Here is a 17161-nt window from a genome sequence, read left to right on the forward strand (position 1 = left end):
AAAAAAAAAAAAAAAAAAAAAAACAGTTACTTGGGTCACTCTTAACACATTTATATATTAAAAAACTTGACCCAAAATGTTTTCCTTCTTTAAACAAAGTTGAAAGCCTAGAGAAATTATTATAGATAAAGCAAGGTTAGAAAACTGATGAACTGCTGCTCAAGTTATATTGGCCTGAAAAATTAACATCCACTTAACAGAGGGAGCAAAAAAAACACACACACTCATTTATTATTGCATGGGCAAAAAACCCAAAGTGGGACGAGCCTCCATTGCTACCTGTCACCATGTAGCTTGCTCCATCCTGCCATGGGTTGAGAAGCTACTCACAGCCAACCTCCTGCTGTGCTCGTGGGGACATGGGAATCAGGCTTGAGTGAAGGGACAAAGGAACCCAGACACACAGTGCCATTTGAAGGAACTTTGGTGTCTCTCCGTTTTGAGTACAACACACCCCAGTTGAAAGATATTTCAGTCATGTGACTCATCTCAAGAGATGATGGATCTTCTGTTCAGCTGACTTCACCACACCCTCTTTACAGGACTCCATTTAAGACACTCGAGTGAGTTGAGAGGTGTGGCTTAAGGGTGCATTTTGAAAGGAGGCGCCAGGCATGGTGGCTTATACCTGGAATCCCAGCACTTTGAGAGGCCAAGGTGGGAGGATCATGTGAGGCCAGGAGTTTGAAACCAACCTGGGCAACGTAGCAAGACCCTGTCTCTACAAAAAATTTGCTTTAATTCTCCAGGCACAGTGGTACCTGCCTGTAGTCCCAGCTACTCGGGGAGCTGAGGTGGGAGGATTGCTTCCACCCAGGAGTTCCAGGCTGCAGTGAGCTGTGCTCACACCACAACACGGCAGTCTGGATGACAGAGTGAGACCCTGTCTCTAAAAATAGTAACAATAATAACAATTTGAATGGAATGTGTGTACCATATTAAAATGAGTACTTTTTTCTCTGTAATGACGCTAAGCAGCTATCAGGAAGGAGCACGCTGGTCTGGAGCCACCCTGGAATGAATGGGCGTGAGCCACTGTGCCCAGCCAGAAGTAGTCATACTCTTTACATCATCTCGCTGTGATGATTAAAGGAGATAACACATATAAAGTGCTTTAGATCCAATAAATGTTTCCTATACTTAATATTATCAGCATCATAGTAATGGAACATATAGCATTGACTATGAAATCAGAATAGTGAATGAAGTTATTGGAGGAGATGATGAGTTTTGACCCTGGTCTTAAAGGATGAAATTGACTCAGATTAGCACATAGAAATTAGAGACACATTCCAGATAAGACCCTGCAGGGAAGGGGTCACAGCTGATCCTCTGGCAGTGTTTTCTCCTTTAGGGATTTCTTTACTTTTTAGCTCCTTATTTATTTTCATCCTTTTTAAATGATGAAAATGATCTATTGCCATGACAACACAGTGCCGTTGTGATCTCTGACAGCTTTGTTCTTTATTCAGAAGTGACATTCTATCAAGACCATTTCAGCAAATATTTCTCATTCTGCTCCTATCACTGTCTCTCTTACTTGCATTAACCAACTCATAATGGGATTGATGAGCTGTCAATAATAATTAGACACAATCGTGAAATGAATCCCAGTAGTATTGATACAGACGGGCCTAAAGAATCTGCAGTGGTCACATCAAATGTGTGCTCATTTCTAAAGCAACTCGTTTAACAGTGTCCCATTAATTCTCTAATCTGCATAGTGTGTTCAGGTAGAGCTCAGAGCTGTCTAACAATGGAAGAGATGAACAGCTAGCAAATGAATTCACCTTCTGCAACCCTGTCACTTATAAATCCAAAAAGGCAGGCAAATCAGCATCAAGCTGTGCCGAACGTACTTGCTCATTAAGCCAGGGGCTCCCCAGCTACAACAAAGGGATGGGACCCAGGAAGAGTTTAGAGAGGTTTTAGCCCACACTCCTTGTAGATACTTAGACACTGACGTGCAGATTCTTCAGTCTCTTTGGTGGGAGGCTCCCTACCTGCTTGGTTTCTATGCAGGAGGTGGCCCTCACTTCTCACAGGTCATCCAGGCCAAGCTATCAGTTCTCACAAGACTCACGCCAGAAAGCCAGTCTTCAGTGACAAGAAGCTCAGTGACTCATGAAGTGGCTATTGTGCCTTGAGATAGTTCCAGTTTTTAGAAAATTCTTATTCATATTAAGCTGAAGCTTCTCCGCAATTTCCAAATTGAAGTAAAGAGCTCCAAATATGCCCGATTTGAATTTTACTCACGGACAGAGTACAGTTTTGCCAAAATTAGTGTGTATGTCTTTGTCTTTGTTTTTTTAAAAAAAAAATTGCTCATTTTCTAAACTACTGAGATCCTAAGGAAGATACAATCAGCAAGAACTGGCCAGATCTGGGTCTATAGGTAACGTACATCTACTAAACGGATCACTTTCCTCTCCAGATTAAGGCTACACCATTCCTATTTCAAAATGTCTCTAGGAATCTTTCAGAGATCCTCACAATGGCTCCTTTAATGCCATGAGTAATCTCTCGCAATGAATTTCAGAGCAGGTTGGAGCTGAATGGATATTACAGGTTATCCAGGCCCCTGTCCGGAGCCACAGCAGCAAAGGGACAGCAGAGCTAGGACTGCAGTGGCAGCTCCCAGGACACATTTGGGAGTCAGCCTCCATCCTCACGTGGGGTCTTCCATCCACAGAATGTGCACCTGCCACAGCACATGTCTGCGTTTCGCTGGATGACCAGGAGTAGCCATGCCCGAGGCTAAGAGGGAAGGGCAGGACAGCGCCATCTCACCTCCCCGTGGGAAGCAGCAGCTGCACACAGTCTTGGTTCCCAGCTGTTCCCCTGGCCCTCGGAGCACTTCGAAATAGTGCAGGGTGCAAGGAGTTCCCTTACTACACAAGAGACTGCAGCAGGCGGGTTGTTTCCCTTTACCCTCCCCACTCATCCCAGAAGACAGCTGCGGGTTTTACTGCCCCTGTCGTCTTAAGGCGGCTCTCCTTCCCTCCTGTGCTCCCTCCTCGTCCTCAGCCTCCTGTGTCTCCCTGATCTCAGATCCCTCCTTGCTCCCTCCTAGCTCAGAGACCTTCTCCTGGAATCCCACTTCCTAATTCTTTTTTTGTTTATGTTTATAAAATATTTCTAGATATTCTTTTTTGTTATTGGTGGACAGCAATCTTTTTTTTTTTTTTTTTTTGAGACGGAGTCTCGCTCTGTCCCCCAGGCTAGAGTACAGTGGTGCGATCTAGCTCACTACAACCGTACTTCCCAGGTTCAAACAGTTCTACTTCAGCCTCCCAGGAAGCTAGGATTATAGGTATGTGCCAGCACACCCAGGATTTTTAAATTTTTTCTTTTTTGAGACAGTCTCACTCCCACTCAGGCTGGAGTACAGTGGTGTGACCTCAGCTCACTGCAACGTCTGCCTCCCAGGTTCAAGAGATTCTCCTGCCTCAGCCTCCCGAGTAGTTGGGATTACAGGTGTGCACCACTACGCCTGGCTAATATTTGTATTTTTAGTAGAGACAGGGTTTTGCCGTGTTGGCCAGGCTGGTCTCGAACTCCTGACCTCAAGCGATCTGCCTGCCTTGGCCTCCCAAAAGTGCTGATTACAGGTGTGAGCCACTGTACCTAATTCTTTTTATTTATTTTTACTGTTTTCTCTTTAGAGTGTAGGTCCCTCTCCGTCACCCACACTGGAGTGCAGTGACATGATCACAGCTCACTGTAGCCTCAAACTCCTGGCCTCAAGCCATCTTACTGCCTCAGCCTCCCGAGCAGCTAGGACTATAGGCATGCACCACCATGCCTAGCTAATGTTTTTACTTTTGTGGAGGTGGGGTCTCACTCTGTCACCCAGACTGGTCTCAAACTCCTGGCCTCAAGCAGTCCTCCCACCTTGGCCTCCCAAAGTGCTGGGATTACAGGGGTGAGCCACCACACCCAGCTCCCACTTTATAATTCTTGTACTGGGCCTTGGTGCCCTCCCAACCCTCCAGGTGTCTCTACTGAGCCCTTCTGTACAGCTGCAAAGTGCCCAAGACACTGAATCTCTTTTGCTTTTTTGTTTCTGAGTGCGCCTGTGGACTTTGTTTTTGATGGAGATATAATTCAGGTACTGTACAGTTCACCTATTGAATGTGTATAGTTCAGTGGTTTTAATCTATTAATTATTAATTGTGGTAAAATATATATAACATAAAATTTGCCATTTCAACCATTTTAAGTGTAAATTCAGTGACATTGATTATACTCATCATGCTGTGCAGCCATCACCATTATCTATTTTCAGAACTTTTCCATCGCCCCAACCAAAAACTATACCATTAATCAGTAACTTCCCACTTTCTTCTCCCCTAGCTCCCAACCTCTGGTAACCTCTGACATATTTTCTGCCTGTATGAATTTGCCTGTTTAGATATTTCGTATATGTAGGCTCAAAACTATTTGTCCTTTTGTGTCTGGTTTATTGCATTTAATGTTTTCAAGGTCCATCCATATTGTAGCATGTATCAGAACTTTTTTTTTGTGGTGGGGGGACAGGGTCTCTCTGTCACCCAGGCTGGAGTGCAGTGGTGTGATCATAGCTCACTGCAGCCTCAAACTCCTGGGCTCGAGGAATGATCCTCCCACCTCAGTCTCCCAAACAGCTGGGACTGCAGACACATACCACCAGACCTGGCTTATTTTTTAAATTTTTTATAGAGATGGGCTCTTACTGTGTTGCCAGGGCTGGTCTTGAACTCCTGGCTTCAAGCAGTCCTCCCACCTCAGCCTCCCAAAGTGCTGGGATTACAGGCATCAGCCACACCTCCCAGTGTTCATTCATTTTTATGACTGAATAGTATTCCACATTTTCTGTCCATCCATCAGTTGATGGACACTTGTGTTGTTTCCAGCTCTTGGTGTTATGAACAGTGCTGCAGTGAACATTGGTTTACATGTATCCGAGTACCTGTTTCCAATTCCTTTGAATACGTACTCAGGAATGGAATTGCTATACGGTAACTCTGTTTACCTTTTTGAGGAAGAATCCTATGGACATTTCATATTTAAACAACTGTCATAACTGGGAGGTTTGGGTCTTTATTAATTAAAATTTATCTATTTTAAGTTAACATGAAGAGCCATAAATATATGCAGCCAATTAATTCCTCATCTTCTTTTGAGTTCTTAACAATTATCATCTGTACGAGTCATCTGACAGTTAATCACGGAGCCTTTGTGACATCCATTATTCTCTCTAACTGGTTATTTTAAAGCTTTTACTGTTTAACTTGTCATGTTTTTATACAGTTCTCCACTGAGATTTTAATCTCCTCAAGGGTAGAGACACATATTTCTTTGTATAGGTATTCCCTATAGTACCTATCATAGATAGATCTCCAAGATATGATGAGTTTTAATTTTCTTTCATTTCAATCTTCTGGTTTATTCATAGACTTGAAAGAAGGAAACTTTTCCAGCAAGTCCTTACCCTGCTAGAATTCTCTTTGCCTATATAAGTTTTTTGCAAACCTGTTTTCACATGTTAAATAAGTTAACACAACTTATAAGAAGAATAATGATAACAGCTGTTATGGAATACTTACTATGTGTTGTGTACCATTTAAAGCACTTTACTTGTATTTTCTCACTTAGTTCTCAAAACAAGCCTATGACTTAGGTACAATTATTACCTACCTTTTACTGATGAGGCCACGAAATCACTGCCCTATCACCAGCACATGCTGAAGTTAGACATCTGACTGCAGGGTTCATGTTCTCACTCACAAACACAGTTGGGTACCCTGACCCAGAGAGGACAGTGTCCAGCCACTGGAAGAGCTATCCAGCCTAGTGTCAGGAGCGCTGGGCATTGGGGAGCAGGGCCAACGCCTCCTGCAGACTGCACCTCCTTGCTCCGCTAGCCTTCTGTAGCTCCGCAGCTGTGCTCGGTTCTTCCATCCCTCCTTCCTGGCTGCTGTGGGCTCTGGAATTTGCCCACTTCCCTGCTGCCCCTAGGGTGGTAGAGATCCATCATGGGAAGAGCCTGGCCTGGCTGTGTGGCCTTAAACAAGATACTCGGCAGGTGGCTGTGACTCCATCAGGCTTTATAAATACCAGCTGCTTCTCTCATCCAATTAGCTGGAAACTGACCTGCTTGCCTAGGCAATTGCTATTTCTTAAAAATAAATGATCAATATACAAAATTAGATGCACGTTCAGTTTTAAAGCCTTAAATAAGCACACAGTAAGCAATACATTTCACATCCATCATGCCAACAAGCCTCTCGCTGAGCTTGAAGACAGAAGTGGTTCCCAAAGTAGCCACACTAACTTAAAAATCTCTGAACAAATAGGCCAGCCAAGAGCCATCCAAAGCCAGTGCCTCCCTATTGACTGAAGTTTCACATTGTAAGATGAAGGCCAGGGCATCAGAGTGGCTTTCACATGGCATCGGCATGGCAGGGGACTTCCCACCAGGTGCCAGTGCCATGCTGACCCCCATCCTTGGCCCAGGCAGTGGAAAAGCTGCAGGTGATCCAGGCTCCTGAGAAGGGGAGTGCAGACGTCCCGGTGGCCTGCGCACAGTCAGCCCACAGAGCACCCTCAAAGCAAGGAGACGCAGAGGGTGTCCAGTTCAGCTCTGCGTTCTCTGCAGCACGTCTGCATTGCCCCTCAGAGCCTCACGCCGTATCCCATTTCATGGACATTCCATTCTCTCCTGTATAAGCTTTGCCAGGCCACAGGCACCAAACCTAAACTCATGACATTCTTCTCCCAGCAACGTTTACTCCTAACCCAGGTCCCCACGTTGCTGGGTTCTTGTTGGTTCTCTCTCCTTGCTCAGATGGTCCATGGAGGTTGCAAACAGCTCTGGGCTGCAGGTGCCTCCCCTGCAGCTGTGCTGAGCTCTGCTGCACAGAAAGAGCCCAGGCTAGCCTGGAAGCGTCTCACTCCTAGTTCCCGGAAGCAGCTGTGGGTCCAGCACCAGCCCCTTCTTCCCCATGTCTTCACATCTCCCCCTGCTGCGGGCTACACAGGGGATGGTTGCATGCCCAGCCTCCCCATGGGGGTTAGGGAGGGCAGAAGCCCTGTTTGTCCCCTCTCCCTTCTCCCTTCCTCCCCTGCTCCAGGGCATGAAAGGCTAGTTGGGTGTCTCACTCACGACCTTCTCCCACCTCTGACTTCTCCCTTTGCATTTTCAGCACTGTCTCCAAGCAAAGGAAAAACGTCATCAGCTGCGTCACGGTCCATGACTCCCCCTACTCCGACTCCTCCAGCAACACCAGCCCCTACTCCGTGCAGCAGCGTGCCGGGCACAACAATGCCAACGCCTTTGACACCAAGGGGAGCCTGGAGAATCACTGCACGGGGAACCCCCGAACCATCATCGTGCCACCCCTGAAAACCCAGGCCAGCGAAGTATTGGTGGAATGTGATAGCCTGGTGCCAGGTAATTTGGGGCCAGGACAGGACAGGAACGTCTCCCTGGAGAGCAGTTTTCCTGTGTTTCTGCTGCTAGAAATGCTGCTGTATGGGAGCTAGTACAATGGAAAGTGCCCAGTGGCTACAGGCGATCCTTACCCAGGACTCCATTCAGCTAGCCAACGGAGGCTTCTGCTTACCAGCACATTGTATAAGCAGCGTTTTCCTTCTTTAATTCCGTAATCAATACCTCGCTGCCTTTACAATGGCTCTGCTTCCAACTAGGTTGATTAATAGGAAATAAAAGCTGCCTTGTTCTTTATCCCCCAGCCTGGAAAGATACCTGGTCTGGGGAGTTCCTGGCTGACATCTAGCACCACTCCTTTCCAAGAAGCCCTGGTGGTTGGGTGGGCTTCTTGTGTAGGAGGAACCTCCTCCGAGTCTTGCTAGGGGAGGCTGAAATCGGCCCATCTCAGCGCCCCCTCGGAATCGGCTGCAGGGAGGCGAGATCAAGCCGTGTGTGTTTCTCTGCTCACGTGCTGCTCCCTTCAAAGGACTCCTGTCCTGCGAAGGCTTGTCCTAAAAATTGGGCCCTGGAGTAAAGGCTGAGAACGTAACCTTATGAATAAACTCAGCGGCTCACCATAGATTTTGGAGCATCGGTTTAGCGTTTCCCTTGCTCATGCTCACAGTGGAAGAATGTAGAGGCTGAACCAGGAGAAATCTGCACGTCCCGCTGTTCTGCCCCAAGCCGCACCCAAGCCAATCTGCACCTTCATGATGGCGCAGCTGAAAAGGGAGGGAAAGGGAACGCCAAGAAGCTTTGTCTAGGTGTGAGGACCTGTTACTTCTCAGGAGGACCTCCTGTCTGTGTCACCTGAGGTCGCTACAGGAAACTGGGGACTCTTCCTCGGTGGTGGCCACATGCAAGGCCCAGTGGGCGCAGGCCCCATTCAGGAGCTGCCGCTGAGGCTGAAGAGTGGAGGCAGGGTGGGGTCATTAGGGCTCTCCAGCGCAGCACCTCAGGCCAGCCCGCACGGTGAGGGTCAGCGCCCTGGCACACTCTCCCAAAAGCTCCTGGCATTGCCTAGGATGGGGCCCCTTTTGCTGAGAGGCTCTGCCTGAAGGGGAGATGGTGACAGCCACAGGCTCGTGCTTGGTTGCCCACTTCCCAACCAAAGGCAGCATCACCCCTTCCAACATTTGTGTCAGAAGCTCTTTTTCCCTGACTTTGGGGTTACTTACCCCAGCTAACTTTCCTCTGAAGAAATGCTTGTGAAATGCAGCTGCTCAGCACCCTGCTAAAGCTTCTCCATTTTCAAGTCCTGGTCCGTCCCCAATGGTACCATCAAGACGATGCAGCCTCCAAGCGGCTTTGACATCAGAGCCAGCGCTCCTGTGGGCCCAGGGGCAGGGGGTCGTGGTGCCGCAGTGTCCTGGCTGCTCCACAAGAAAGACACGTGAGCAGCATGCAGCTGACACTACACTCTCTCGGAAGGAGGCCTTCCCTTCTGGAAAATGGAGCCATAGCAGTGCCAGATGCCAGGGCGAGCCTTCTGGTTGACTTTCTTGGACTGTACTTACTGCTAGGGTCTGGTGACCTGAAGCCCAAGAGCCAGGCTGGAGCACCCCCCCCCAGAATTAAGCACCTCTGTGAAGAAAAGAAAATGAAGCTGGCCTTTCCACAAGGCCACAAAGACATCCCTCTCCAAAAACCATCTTTTTTCTACCCTGGCAAATATTTTGCTGGAACCCCTGCCAGGAAGCAACATTCTCTAGCAGTAACCAAGGGGCCGTGGAAGGCACCCGAAGTCATTCGCGCCAGGAGCCAGGATTCCTTACAAAGAGAAAGGGGCATACTTTCCAGCTCAGCTGGCCTTTAAATACTATTTAAAGCTATATGCAGCACACAATTTTTAAGTTTTAAGTATTTGAAAAGGATAGAATTTGTCTTGCTGTATATTGTCACATTATTTAAGTTATTTAAACATATATGTGTGCAAACCTCGAAGCTGCAGACTGAACTCATTCCACACACGGGAAATGCAGCCTGTGCCTTCGCGAGCAGGGGCATTCCTCATCGGGTGCCTGCCCTTTCCCAGTCGGTGGCGTTCAATTCTGATACACACCGTTAGCTGCAGAACCCTCCTAGGCTCAGAAAAGTCAGGAAAGCAGCCTTGCTTGGCTCCCTAGTGCCCGGTGGTGTGTACAGGCCGAGGTAGAACCGGTGGCAGCCCCCCAGCTGGAGCTCCCAGAGCACGGGAGAGTTCAGCGTTCCCCAGCCCACCTAGGCCAGGAGGCGTGCTGCCTCCCCCTACCATGCCCACCCCCGCCTGCGGCTCTCAGCCTTCCAGTCCTTCTCAGGTTGGGGTTAGTGAAGGTTCTTTTGGAAGCAACAGAATGAACTCTGCACTGGCTTAAGACAACTTATTGGAAGGATGCAGGGCTGAGGGAAAGTTCAGCAGCTAAGTCCCAGGCAGGGCAGGAGCCAGAACCCCTGGACCTGAGCGCTGGGGGCCAGAGACCTGCTCTCTGATGCTGCCTTCACTCCACTCAGCCAGTAACTCCCATGCTTCAGTTCCCGTTTCCAGGAGACTAGAATTAATTGTCCCAGCTTGGAGAGACACCTGGTTTGGTTTGGTTTAGTTGGTTTGGTTTGGTTTTGGGTTTGGTTTGGGTTTGGGTTTGGTTTGGTTTGGTGTGGTTTGGTTTTGGACACAGAGTCTCACTGTCTTGCCCAGGCTGGAGTGCAGTGTCACGATCTCAGCTCACTGCAACCTCCGCCTCGGGTTCAAGCAATTCTCCTGCCTCAGCCTCCCAAGTAGCTGGAATTACAGGCATGCACCACCAAACCCAGCTAACTTTTTGTGTTTTAGTAGAGATAGGGTTTCACCATGTTGGTTGGCCAAGCTGGTCGTGAACTCCTGAGCTCAGGCAATCCACCCGCCTCGGCCTCCCAAAGTGCTAGGATTATAGGCATGAGCCACTATGCCTGGCCAAGACACCTATTTTTTGAGCCTCAGCTTTAACCAGGAGACAGAGTTTAATAATAATGCCAACAAGGGCTAACACTTCTTAAGTACTTAAATGCCAGATACTCAATACTTGAGCCCTTAGATGCCACATACTAAGCATTCTACACATGTTTGCAGCTTTCTATTTTTTTTTCTACATTGAGTCCTCAAAAAACCCTCCATCCCCTAGGTTTCAAGGGACCTTTGAGCCTAACGGGTTTGGCTTGGACACAGTGTTGGGTCTCAAGGCTCCGATTCCCAAATGCAGGTCTGCTCAGCCAGGGCCAGGTGGCTCTGGAGTCCTGGGAAGCTTGCTAAGAATATGGATTCCAGATTCCCCACACCTACCCAAGGAATTCTGATTCAGTGGATGGGGTGGGAGGGACCCCAGGTGCAATTGCACGTCGGATTTGGGGCCTCTGAGTAGCACCCACTGCTTCCATCCCCACTGAGGCACCTCACCCTTGTATGCCCTTCACTCAGGGCAGGGGGCTCCGTGGGGTTTGGGGTCAGGAAGGCCCCCTTCCACCTGCAGTGTGCACCGGGCTCTCCTGTCCCTAGGTTTTGCGTTTTCCTTCTACCTTCTTGGGAGGCTGAGACCTCTAGAGGCACATTTCTCTCTTTATCAGCAATTAATCAGCATTCTCTCTTGCTGGGCTCCAGCCTCAGGCGTCTCCTCTTTGACTTTGATTTCATTGCCCTGGGATTTGTAATAGAATTGATCCAACCAAATTCAATCAAGGGCCTGGTCGTTCCCATGCATGGCTCATTAATACTTAGCACCCTCTGCCCCAAGAATGACCAGATTCTCGCCTTTAATACTCACCACCCACAGGATACTTCATTGAGACAGTATGAACCTTCGTGTTCACCTAAGATGCTCAGGCTCCGAAATGAATGCTCTGAACTCTTGCTTCTGAGCATGAGCTGCAGACCTGTCTTTGGGCATCTTGCAATATGTTCTTGCTGCTTCTCCCTTAATATGAAACACTTTACCTGATTCATCATTTGAACACCTCTACTTTGGGCAACTTCCTCAAATGTGGACAGCTTTAGAGTTGGGGCTCTGTGGAAGGACAGCACCATGTTTTGGCGGATGACTGGATTCCCTGGCCAAAGCTCTTTCCCATACACTGTTATTTCATCTTTCCTCTCCTAGGGCTTTTTATGCTTTTCAGTGTCATCAAGCAGTAATCCTAAAGTCCAGCAAGGTTTCCAGAAAATATAAATCACAGCTGTCCTCAGCCAGGCATGGTGGCTCACACCTGTAATCCCGGCACATTGGGAGGCCAAGGCGGGTGGATCACCCAAGTTCAGGAGTTCGAGACCAGCCTGGCCAACATGGTGAAACCCCGTCTCTACTAAAAATACAAAAATTAGCTGGGGATGGGGATGGGAGCCTGTAATCCTAGCTACTTGGGATGCTGGCGGATCTCTTGAACCCAGGAAGCGGAGGTTGCAGTGAGCTGAGATTGTGCCACTGCACTCTAGCCTGGGCAACAGAGTGAGACGCCATCTCAAAAAAAAGAAAGAAAGAAATATCGCTGTCCTCCATAGAAAGTCAAGGTAATAAAAACATTTCAAGCACGTTCCAGAAATTTAATGAAGAAAAGTAACTGAGTACAAGATACAACACATAGAGTGCTCAAATCAACAAAGGACAGTGGAAAGGAGGTCACTCATGACCTTTCTCTCTTAAAATGTGCCCCCTTTTCCCTGGGCAAAGCCCTCCTCAGTCTGGTTCTCAGACTAAGAATTGGTATCATGGCTGGGCGCAGTGGCTCATGCCTGTATTCCCAACGCTTTGGGAGGCCAAGGCAGGCAAATCACTTGAGGTCAGGAGTTCGCAACCAGCCTGGATAACACGGTGAAACTCTGTCTGTACTAAAAATACAAAAATTAGTGGCTGAGCATGGTGCTCACACCTATAATCCCAGCACTTTGGGAAGCTGAGGCGAGTGGATAACAAGGTCAGGAGTTTGAGACCAGCCTGGCCAATATGGTAAAACCCCATCATCTCTACTAAAAATACAAAAATCAGCTGGGTGTGGTGGTGGGCACCTGTAGTCCCAGCTACTCAGGAAGGTGAGGCAGGAATCACTTGAACTCGGGAGGTGGAGGCTGCAGTGAGCCGAGATCACACCTCTGCACTCCAGCCTGGGTGACTGACCAGGACTCCATCTCAAAAAAAAAAAAAATCAGTATTTTCCTTGTGCACATCTCACCCCAACAGGGACTCGATGCCCAAGGAGGCGGGACAGCCCCCAGCCCCAGCGCCAGGCTCTCGTTCATTCCCTGGTCTGCCTTGCCCTTCTTGGTGGGGGACTATCTGCCTGTCTTTTCACCCAGAAGGTGTTTTCTTCTCCATTAACTGTACTGTTCTTTCGCTCTTGAGGAACAGAAGCAATGCTTGTTGTAACTGGTTTCAAACTATACAACATAAACCACACAGTCTTCAGGTTGTTATGTTGTAGGCTTCACTTACTAAACCCCTCTTTTTCTGCTCCCATTGGCACTGAAGTTAGAGAAAGGTGTCTGGAATTTTCTCCCTCCCACACTTTCCTAGGCTATTACACAGGTTTGCTCTTAAAGAAGCCCAGTGTCAGCCGGGTGAGGTGGCTCACATCTGTAATCCCAACACTTTGGGAGGCCAAGGGCGGGTGGATCACCTGAGGTCAGGAGTTCAAGACCAGCCTGGCCAGCATGATGAAATACAGACTCTAAGGACTTGGACCTCCTACAAGCCCAAGTCCTCCTAGCTACTCAGGAGGCTGAGGCAGGAGAATCACTTGAACCTGGGAGGCAGAGGTTGCAGTGAGCCGAGATCGTGCCATTGCATTCCGGCCTGGGCAACAAAAGCAAAACTCTGTCTCAAAAAAAAAAAGAAGCCTAGTGTCTTCTCACTAGTTTGGGTCTGTTTGTTGCTTTTGTCATTACAGAAGTGCTTGCATTTAATGACGGGCTATGGCCGGTGCATTTGATTTGAAAGTTCATTTAGTTGTGTATTAATACTGCGCTGTGTGTTAGGCGGCCTCCTCCTAGAGGAGAGCTGAGGCACAGGGACGTGGGGGGCTAGTAAAGCATCTCTTCTGCTTTTATCAAGGGGTGATGGTCCTGCCAGCAGAGCTCTCCCAACTGGGGTGGGGAGATGGCCCCCACCCGGCAGCAGAGCTCCCCCACTCTGGGCTCTTGCCCCTCTGGGCTGGATACTTACGCCCTGTCCTGCTCCGGTGACCTCTCTGGACTCGGCCTGTCCCTGCCTGTCAGCCTCCTCACCTGGTTTATCCTCTGGCCTCGCCACCTCATCTGCACAATCTGTGATGTCTCCTCCTTATTCACACTGTCAGCCTTCTCCCTGCCACCCCCGTCCCCAGTGCTACACAGTCATTGTCCTTAGCACACATCAGGAGCTCAGAAAATACTTGTCGGATGAGTTAAAACTGCTGGGCTCTGAAGAGGCTCCCATGGCTCTCTGGCTGGGTAACATGGAAGCCATCCAGCTCAGGGTTCAACCAGCCTCTCTCAGAGCCCCTGGCTACTCCCTGTGTGTCCACTGACCAGCAGCATTGGCATCCCCAGGGAGCTTGTCAGAAATGCAGATGCTTAGGCCCCCCAGAGCTGCTGGCCAGAGTCTACACTGACCAAGATGCAGGAATTACATTTGGGAAGCGTTGGTGGAGCCACCTGCTGACCATGAGGTCACCTCTGGAGGGTCGCGGTGCTTGTTCCACTCTTCAGTCCTCCTGGCGATAACATGGAAGCAGTTTTGTGCTTGGCGATATTTGGTCACAGGGCCATTCCCTGGATGACTCGGTCCTCCTGCCTCGAGGCAGGCGACTAGACCAGGTGACTGTGGGTTATTTTGGCTTTTCTTGTTCATTAGGTTCCACCACAGACGCTGTCTTGTCTCCTCTGATACTCATAGTCACCCATGGTGGGGACCAAGCCGGGCTCCTGTCTTAGTCTATTTTGTGTTGCTGTAGCAGAGTGCCTGAGACTGGGTAATTTATAATCAATAGAAGTTTATTTGGCTCACTTCTGAAGGCTGGAAGTCCAAGAACAGGATGCCAGCATCTGGTGAGGACCTTTGTGCTGCGTCATCCCAGGACAGGAGGCAGAAGGGCAAGAAAACATGAGAGTGAGGGGGCCAGACTTGTTTTCATCAAAAAAGCCCGTCTCTCAGTAGCTAAGCCACTCCTGAGATAACCAGGTTAATGCACTGATGAAGTCATACACTTGTGAGGGCTCTGCCCTCAGGACCTAACATCCCTTACTGGCCCCATCCTAAACACTTGCATTGGGGATTAAGTTTCTAACACAAGAACTTTGGGGAACACATTCAAATTACAACCGATCTCTCCCACCCACTTTCCAGATGCTGGAAGTAACACCTCCCGGAGGAGCAAGATTGGGCCTGGCCTTAGGCTGTGGCTCACTTTGCCTCTCCTGAGTCTTTTCTGCTTTTCCATGCTTCATCCCCTCGTGCAGCTTCGACCACCCTCCCAGCTGCAGGAGTGAGCCAGAGCCCCACTGCATCCAGAGTCAAGGCAAAGTCCTAGTGGGCCCCGGGGAGATGAGGCTGATTTGTGAGTGCCTAGCCTCAGGCATTTTTCTTCCTGGAAGACCACTGATGTCTGGTGGGGTAGCATCTTTTGGGCAGTTGGGACCCCGCCACTGATCTGACTTCTTTTTCCTCCTGCCACAGTCAACACCAGTCACCACTCATCCTCCTACAAGCCCAAGTCCTCCAGCAATGTGACCTCCACCAGCGGTCACTCTTCAGGGAGCTCGTCTGGAGCCATCGCCTACCGGCAGCAGCGGCCAGGCCCCCACTTCCAGCAGCAGCAGCCGCTCAATCTCAGCCAGGTGAGTGGCACAGCTGGCACCTCAGGCCAGGCAGAGCCCCAATCCCCTCATCCTTCTGCTTCAGAGAGGATCGCTGTGGCAGCTCCTCTTCCACCTCACAAGCCTGCAGTCCCACCCACGGGTGGCAGCACATGCCCTTGGTGACCTCTGGTGGCTTCTTCCACCACAGGTCACCCTTGGGGAAGTTGATATCACCGGTGCACAGAGAGCTGGCCCAATGCAAAGTGACTTGTCCAATGTTACAGAGCCCTTAGTGACATGGAGCTTAAAAATAGGATGGTCCACATATTGCTGTTTCACCCCAGCAAAGGGGAGAGCACTGTGTCCTGGCCCTGTCGGCCTGCGACACCAGGGACAGACCTGCATCCGGCTCATCGAGGGAGGGCCACACACCACAGCCCCCAAGTCAAGGGTAAGAGCGGTCCTAGGACTTGGAGGAAGGTGGGTGGGTCGAGGTGAAATCTGAGTGACCCAAGTTTCTGTGGGTGCAGGGCTGTGTGAAGGGCTCAGCATCAGGCCTGACTCACACAGTGGACTCAGGGCCCTGTTTCTCTAGAAACTATAAGGTAAGGCCGGGCACGGTGGCTCATGCATATATTCCCAGCACTTTGGGAGGCTGAGGTGGGCAGATCATGAGGTCGGGAGTTCGAGACCAGCCTGGCCAACATGATGAAACCCCATCTCTATTAAAGATACAAAAAATTAGCTGGGCATGGTGGTGGATGCCTATAATCCCAGCTATTCTGGAGTGTGAGGCAGGAGAATTGCTTGAACCCAGGACGTGGAGGTTGTGGTGAGCCGAGATCCCACCATTGCACTCCAGCCTGGGTGACAGGGCAAGACTCTGTAAAAAAATAAATAAATAAAGGAACTAGAAGGTGAGATAAATGGGGCGTTTGTGTTCAGAGCCCCTCATCTGAAGTGTTGCCCTGGGTGGTAAATGGAGCCAGGTCTGTCATGTGACTTAGGTTTTCCAGGTAGGAGAGGGCTATTTTATTTGGACTGACAGAACTTCAAACAGCAAAGCTCCCAAGAGCCAACTTTTTGTGTGTGTGTATGAGCCAGGGTCTTGTTCTGTTGCTGAGGCCCAAGTGCAGTGGCACAGCCATGGCTCACTGCGGCCCCAACCTCCTGGACTCAAGTAATCTTCCCATCTTAGCCTCCTGAGTAGCTGGGGCTACAGGCATGAGCCAACACACCCAGCCAAGTTTCAAACATTTTTGTAGAGATGTTGTGAGAGCCAACAATTTTTAGAACAAGATTTTACAGTGAGTAAGAAAGTAATTGCTGCTCAAAGAGGGTGTCCTGGCCTGGTGCGGTGGCTCATGCCTGTAGTCCCAGCTACTCAGCAGGCCAAGGCAGGAGGATCACCCTAGGCCAGGAGTTTGAGGCTCCAGTGAGCTAGGTTCATGCCACTGCACTCCGGCCTGGGGCATCCCGACACGCCATAGCTTCTGTACATCCTTGGGAGAAATATTTTCTCCTGTAACTTTGCAGCTGGCTTTATCCATGTATCATCCCAGCCTGGTGAGTAGTAAGCCAAGTGGGGACTTTCTCAGTCCAAATTAAATTTTTTTTTTTTTTTTTTTTTTTTTTTTTTGAGACAGAGTGTCTCACTCTGTCACTCAGGCTGGAGTGCAGTGGTGTGATCTCGGCTCACTGCCACCCCCGCCTCCCAGGTTCAAGTAATTCTCATGCCTCAGCCTCCCAAGTAGCTGGGACTACAGGCACACGCCACCATCCCCAGCTAATTTTTTTTTGTATTTTAGTAGAGATGGGGTTTCGCCATATTGGCCAGGCTGGTCTTGAACTCCTGACATCAGGTGATCCGCCCGCCTCGGCTTCCCAAAGTGCTGGGATTACAGGCTTGAGCC

The 17161-nt window shown here is 49.4% G+C and overlaps 1 protein-coding gene across 4 annotated transcripts in view; it reads left to right on the plus strand.

Moving 5' to 3' along the window:
• The window catches only part of HIPK2 (homeodomain interacting protein kinase 2), a 218223-nt gene that overhangs the window by 189075 nt on the left and 11987 nt on the right, over positions 1 to 17161 (plus strand). For all 4 annotated transcript variants that reach the window (XM_032275638.1, XM_032275640.1, XM_032275639.1 and 1 more), the window contains exons 13-14: positions 7188 to 7435; positions 15127 to 15287. In XM_032275638.1, the coding sequence (XP_032131529.1) occupies positions 7188 to 7435; positions 15127 to 15287 (409 nt within the window). The remainder of the gene's footprint in view (positions 1 to 7187; positions 7436 to 15126; positions 15288 to 17161) is intronic.

This window comes from Sapajus apella, unplaced genomic scaffold (assembly GCF_009761245.1).
Source record: "Sapajus apella isolate SASKATOON/1434 unplaced genomic scaffold, GSC_monkey_1.0 scaffold7, whole genome shotgun sequence".
Lineage (NCBI taxonomy): Eukaryota > Metazoa > Chordata > Mammalia > Primates > Cebidae > Sapajus > Sapajus apella.